Raw genomic sequence first — 7,943 nt, forward strand, 5'->3', positions numbered from 1 at the left:
CAGTATAGTTATACATGTACAATATATCTATGTTCAGTAGTTATACATGTACAATATATCTATGTTCAGTATAGTTACACATGTACAATATATCTATGTTCAGTATAGTTACACATGTACAATATATCTATGTTCAGTAGTTATACATGTACAATATATCTATGTTCAGTATAGTTACACATGTACAATATATCTATGTTCAGTATAGTTATACATGTACAATATATCTATGTTCAGTAGTTACACATGTACAATATATCTATGTTCAGTATAGTTACACATGTACAATATATCTATGTTCAGTATAGTTATACATGTACAATATATCTATGTTCAGTAGTTATACATGTACAATATATCTATGTTCAGTATAGTTACACATGTACAATATATCTATGTTCAGTATAGTTATACATGTACAATATATCTATGTTCAGTAGTTATACATGTACAATATATCTATGTTCAGTATAGTTATACATGTACAATATATCTATGTTCAGTATAGTTATACATGTACAATATATCTATGTTCAGTATAGTTATACATGTACAATATATCTATGTTCAGTAGTTATACATGTACAATATATCTATGTTCAGTATAGTTATACATGTACAATATATCTATGTTCAGTAGTTATACATGTACAATATATCTATGTTCAGTATAGTTATACATGTACAATATATCTATGTTCAGTAGTTATACATGTATAATATATCTATGTTCAGTATAGTTATACATGTACAATATATCTATGTTCAGTATAGTTACACATGTACAATATATCTATGTTCAGTAGTTATACATGTACAATATATCTATGTTCAGTAGTTATACATGTACAATATATCTATGTTCAGTATAGTTACACATGTACAATATATCTATGTTCAGTATAGTTATACATGTACAATATATCTATGTTCAGTAGTTATACATGTACAATATATCTATGTTCAGTAGTTATACATGTACAATATATCTATGTTCAGTATAGTTATACATGTACAATATATCTATGTTCAGTAGTTATACATGTACAATATATCTATGTTCAGTATAGTTACACATGTACAATATATCTATGTTCAGTATAGTTATACATGTACAATATATCTATGTTCAGTAGTTACACATGTACAATATATCTATGTTCAGTAGTTAGATAAGGAGTGATGGCCACAATATCGACACCTTCCTCTAAATGCTAAACATGGCAATCAAAGAAGAACTTCATGCAAGAACCGACTTCACGAGTTTGACGAGGAAACGTGAAATGATGCGCTTCGTGACGTTTTGGTATTGGGCTTTGTAATGGTCATGGGAATTTAAAACTAAGTAAAATTCTGCTGGCTAAAAAAAAAGGCTTTTTACCTACCTACCGACTGACCCTCCTCAGAAACTTAGGGTCGGGAGAGGGAAAACAAACTTATCTTTAAATGTGGCCTGATCTCAGAAAAGTAATGAAGGATAAAAGAAACAAATATTGCTGTCTAACCTGTTCATTTGTTAAATACATTTATACACTAACGTACTGTTTTAATCAGTACTTTAAACACTAACATGTTGTTCTATTGAGTACTTTAAACACTAACCTGTTGTTCCGTGGAGTACTTTAAATACTAATATGTTGTTCCGTGGAGTACTTTAAACACTACCCTGTGTTTTCTGTGGAGTATATAAACACTAACCTGTTGTTCCGTGGAGTGTTCTTCCTCATTCAAGGTCTTGGTTATCGTCCCATACTGAAGTTTATCATTATCATTGCTTGTCTCTAGCAGCTTTCCACATTCCCCAGACATGGTAGATTGTCCTCCAGCACTGCCAGATCACCGTGACAACAGCTTCTGTTGATAAAATGTATAAAATAAAATCTATCTCCCTGTCTGTCTATACAACTCCTATTGATAAAATGTATAAAATAAAATATATCTGTCTGTCTGTCTATACAACTCCTGTTGATAAAATGTATAAAATAAAATCTATCTCCCTGTCTGTCTGTCTGTGTATACAACTTCTCCTATTGATAAAACGTAAATTGTATCTATCTATCTCTGTCTATTTGTGTGTGTGTGTGTAACATGAGATGCTTTATGCCACCGTACATCACAAAGCGTAGAATTAAGCAGATACCCCGACACCTACATGTATCACACGGCTCCGTGTTTTAACATTTTATAATTCGTAGTGGTAATGAAAACAAATTACCATCTGTTCAGTATAAGATTTCATGCATCGCCAAGTGTATGATTTAGTATAAAGATACATGAATATAGGCACCTATATATATAAACAAATCAATAGGACTATTATACTTATAAACAGGGTCAAGTGTATGATAGTATAAACATACATGTAGATAAGTACCTATATATAATAAATTCTTTATTTAGACAGGATAGCACAATTAGTACAAATGACTAGTTTACACTGTGGTCCTGTATAAAACATATTCACAGACAGATAAATGAGAGAATAGAAAAATAAATGAGAGAATAGAAAAATAGATAACATAATATAAAATATATACATAAAATGCACACACGATATCACTGGGGGGAAAATAAACATATACATCATATCTATATATCACCTTATTTGAGCAGTAATACTGCACACACACACACACACACACACACACACACACACACACACACACATATATATGATATACACACACAAATCCATGAGAATATTATTATGTACTTAACAACAACACTCAATCAATAGGACTTAACGGTTTTACCAGGTCAAAATTTTGGACCCACTCTGGAAATTAACCAAAACCCTAACACCTGGGATAATGAAATTAACAGTTTGGTAAAGGACTATCTATTCTTTCTCCATATGAATATCTATTTAGTGGAAAGAAGTAGGTACAGTTTCTAAAGTCATCTGGCCCAAAATATTGATGATTTCACTTGGAGCTCAAACCCTGGCATTCAAATAAGGAATAGATTAGCAAACCCAAAATTCGCTCAGTTTGATCAGCAAAATGATTTGTCTCATATGACGTGAGCTTGAAGTTGGCATAGAATTGCGAAAATGCCATTTTCAATGAAAATATCCACAAATTCAGGTGGCTTTCAGAAAACAAACAGCGCATGCGTCGAGCAAATTCATATTCAAGTATGTTTTTCATCTTAAAATAATACACTATACATATCAGTTTCATTTTGCTCGACAAATGTGCACATCTTTTCCTGAGCAATAATCTGTACGACATTTGACAGTTTTCAGGTTTATTTTGAGAAAAAGGCAGGAAATGTCTTATTCATGATGTCATAATGCTATCCATTTAGGAATATCATTCTGATTTTGTTGACATAGCAGGTCTCGAAATTAACATATGCCCGTCAGTCTGTGACTGGTTAAAAGTCTGGCGGACTGACCGACATTTGTTTTAGTCAGTCTGATGGGACTGGTTAATTTTCTAAAGCATCATTTTGGAAAATATACTTATGAAATTTTATACACACATTTGGCATGCTCCGATCTGTAGATCTATATTAGGCGAATCCGATTCGTAAATATAAATCCCACATTTAAGTGTTACAATATTGTCGGAAGCATATTGAGTTGAATTTCATTTAACCGAAATATGTTTAATTAATTTTGGAAAACTCTGTTGGACTGGTAAATTTTTCTGCGGACTGGTTGAAATTATACCCCATTAGTCCGGCTGGACTGGTGACATAAAAAAGTTAGCTTCAAGTCCTGCATAGTATACCTGGCATATATTTTACTTTCTTAAAACGCTGATTAAGGTTGATGAAACGCTGATTAAGACACATTTTATAGAGAAAATTTTTGGGCCATTTTATGTATACAATTGTACCTTGTTCTTTATTATCAATAGCTTTAAAGAAGGTTTACACTTACATACATACATACACTACAATTAGTTTGGCCATGTCCTGCAGTCAGAGCCTCTATCCTCGGGATCGTGAAATTTACAATGTTATTAGAAGCTTTCTTGCTCTACATCACAACGCATTTAGTTTTTCTTCAGAAGAGAAGAAGATTTTTTAAAATATTGATTGGTCAATGAATGGCAGTTTTTACCCCACCCATAAGGCACTGAGGGGTTGGGGGTGGGTGGTGCAGAAGCCCTGGAATTACATCTCACACCACCCTAGGTAATTAGAATGAACGGCATGCTAAGTTAACCCTGCTATATTTCATGTTCATCTCATAAAATACTGACAACTATATATACTTAACATATTATAAAATACTGACAACTGTATATACTTAACATATTATAAAATACTGACAACTATATATACTTAACATATTATAAAATACTGACAACTATATATACTTAACATATTATAAAATACTGACAACTATATATACTTAACGTACTATAAAATACTGACAACTATATACACACTTAATGTACTATAAAATACTGACAACTGTATATACTTAACATATTATAAAATACTGACAACTATATATACTTAACATATTATAAAATACTGACAACTATATATACTTAACATACTATAAAATACTGACAACTATATACACTTAATGCATTATAAAATACTGACAACTATATATACTTAATGTACTATAAAATACTGACAACTATATACACTTAACGCACTATACTAAAATACTGACAACTATATATACTTAACATATTATAAAATACTGACAACTATATATACTTAACATATTATAAAATACTGACAACTATATATACTTAATGTACTATAAAATACTGACAACTATATACACTTAACGCACTATACTAAAATACTGACAACTATATATACTTAACGTACTATAAAATACTGACAACTATACACACTTAATGTACTATAAAATACTGACAACTATATACACTTAACGCACTATAATAAAATACTGACAACTATATACACTTAACGCACTATAATAAAATACTGACAACTATATACACTTAACGTACTATAAAATACTGACAACTATATACACTTAATGTACTATAATAAAATACTGACAACTATATACACTTAATGTACTATAAAATACTGACAACTGTATACACTTTGGGAAATGACGTATCACTTTTGTGTTGTTTTTTTACAAATTCCTGGCATATTTAATAATAATTCAAAGATAGGTCATGCACTGTATCATTTTGCAATAAAAATTATCGATTATATAATTCTGGTTCCATATATCACCAGGAGGATAAATCGTTGAAATGTCTTACGGTTTGATGGCAAAGCAAAAGGTATTGGTACGAGTATTTTCCAAAGTCATTCGGACATGTACGGACAGTTGTCAAAGCATTTTAACATTTGTTACGTGACTATAGACATTCGATCTGCCCATTCAGTCAATGCAGGAAACATAACGCTACTGATGTAAAAAGCGCATAGTGACGTTATATTTAGCATCAGCTTTTAGGAAATTTACAAATATTGGATACCTGGTACAATGGAGGGGTGATTATATGATTGAGAAAATATCGTTTACATGCTTTTACGGATTTTACGTAACATATCAGAATGACTTGAACTTGTGTAGACGAGATTCAAAACCCTCCCACCTCTACCCAATGAACAAATAATTTTTTCCAAAACATGTGATTTCCCCGCTGATCTCCTTCTTAAGTCATTCTGAATAGTCAGTTTCAACTTGCTGTAATTCTAAAGATATTAATGGTTCTCCATTTCTGTTTTCATTGGATAGAAAGGGGGGGGGGGGTAAGATAAAGATACAGGCTATAAGTAAGTAAGTAAATTTTATTTAAAGTCGGCATTGTATACAATAGCAACAAATAACAGCAGCTCTACAGAGCTCTTAAACCGACTATTCAGCTACAATGAGCAGCTATCCACACTTAAAGTGCCTGTTGGCAGGGCTTTCAAAAGTAGCCGGTAGCCGGTGGATTTCCGCCGCCTATAGTAACATTAGGTGCCGGCTACTTTAGTGACAAAAATGTATGTCCAATGAAAAAAACTTTTATAAAACTTTAAACATCTTCCAAACTTTAGTAGACTCAGAAATTGCGGCCGTTAGGATGTAAAAACGTGTTTACTTGCGCTAAATTTAGTTCAGGTAAATACCGACACCTGATTGGTCGTCTGTTGGTGTAGAAAATAATACGTCAATTGCAATAGTCGGAAAGCCTCGGATTTACCCTATTCGTGACAACACAGACGAGAAGTTCCGAAAGATAACAACAAGTCCTGAACGTAAAAATCAATGATGTTGACGGAATGAAGAGAACAAATACCCTGTTCAGTTTCGGCTTTAAAAAGGCCAGAAGTAAAAGTGACACAAGTATAATATCAATCAACAATTTTAAAGTGAAAACAGCATTTAATCAGGAAAGATTTCAGACTTGCTATTCTTTTTAATTTGCAAATGCCCATGTGGTATTAAATAAAAACGAAAGTAGAATTTTTCAGCACAAATTCGCTATGTTACCAACAAATCTGTAGCTGTTAACTTGAATTTGTGGAAAAATAAACTTATAGGTCATTTAAATGTTACTTATTAATTTGTAATAAAGATTGTTTGGGTTTTATTTAAATAATATTGGGGTGAGCAAAAGCAAAAGGTCCCAATGGGTTTCATGTCAGTCTTGGGAGAAAAATATTACTCCCAGTGTCAGTTAACAGACTTTAAGGGACCAAATGAAAATAGAAATATAGAGTTGTGTTAATGGTGAAGAATATTCTTTAAATATTGGGAGTGTAACTCTTATTTGCAATTCAATAAAAAAATGATTAAATACATGTAAACTTTTTTATAACATACAATGTATCCGTTAAAAAAGGAAACGAAAGCTGACAATACAGGTAATTAGAACAACTATAAATATAATATATATTGATGCTTTATTATATAAAACTGGTGTTGGTTGTGATCTATATTCTTCTTACATTTTACTTTAATCTGCTTACTCTTGGGTGGCAGAGATTCAAGCAAAGACACTTAAAAATTAATTGATACAGCATTGCAAAAAATAATTACATGTAGTTATCTTGATGCACTTTATTTTTCATTTTGCATCAAAATTAGTACTTTGCAATGTTGAATTTTTTAAGTCTTTGCATGAACAAAAAATTTCACATATGAAACAATAAATTCATGGCAAAAGTAAAAATTTCAGGCAAAAAAATGACAATTTCAAAACTGCATTTAAGTGCCAGGAAACCGCCAGAATGCAGGATTTTGCGTCATTTACCCCAGACCCCCGGCCGTAAGGTCGACGAGCATAGCTCGGCGTGCGATACGGCTGCGCCGTTCGCATTGGATCGCCTTCTACTTTTTCATTTCAGCCTCCTACTTTTAAATTTGTTGAAAGCCCTGTGTGGGTACGGGATCTCCACAAATCTTCTACAGCTCTATAGATCTACAGTTCCCCAACATTACTGGCACAAACCATACAAATGTTAATACACTTTATACATGTAGGTTCGATAAAATACTTGCTTTTACAACAACAGTATTGCGTAACAGGTACACCAGATGTGGTCATTAGATGTTCATCACATGTGACTGTGTCGCACTCCGCCATTTTGTTTTCAGGGTCTTGCAAACCTAAACATGAAGTCATTACTTACTGTGTTATATCAACCTGGTCCTCTACTTAGTCGCTCTGTTCAAGTTCATATTCTATACAAAAGTTACTGCACCCCAAGCTTGTTGACATCACGTGACCAAAAATAAAAATAAAGATAAATCGTTCTTAGATGTTTCGGATTTATTTCGTTGTCTATTTTACAGTTACAGAAAGCATAGACCTATGCAGAAAATTATGGTGGGAAAAGCTATGTAGGATTGTATGCATGTATATACCGAACTTTTAATTCTATATAAAACTACCATTTTCCACAGTACGCCCCAATAAAATCAGTAGCCTGAAAACTCAACATTTTAATCGCGTATATTCAATAGGAATTATAAAGATCGACATGATTTTGCA

General features: G+C 32.0%; 1 protein-coding gene across 1 annotated transcript in view; it reads right to left on the reverse strand.

Moving 5' to 3' along the window:
* LOC125666549 (transmembrane protein 106B-like) overlaps positions 1–7,698 on the reverse strand; it is a 33,725-nt gene extending 26,027 nt beyond the window's left edge. Inside the window, exons 1-2 of the mRNA XM_048899714.2 lie at positions 7,582–7,698; positions 1,699–1,854 (exon numbers count right to left, since the gene is read on the reverse strand). Coding sequence (XP_048755671.2) covers positions 1,699–1,809 — 111 coding nt within the window. The 5' untranslated portion in view covers positions 1,810–1,854; positions 7,582–7,698. The remainder of the gene's footprint in view (positions 1–1,698; positions 1,855–7,581) is intronic.
* Between the last annotated feature and the right edge of the window lie 245 nt (positions 7,699–7,943).

This window comes from Ostrea edulis, chromosome 10 (genome assembly GCF_947568905.1).
Source record: "Ostrea edulis chromosome 10, xbOstEdul1.1, whole genome shotgun sequence".
NCBI classification, from domain to species: domain Eukaryota; kingdom Metazoa; phylum Mollusca; class Bivalvia; order Ostreida; family Ostreidae; genus Ostrea; species Ostrea edulis.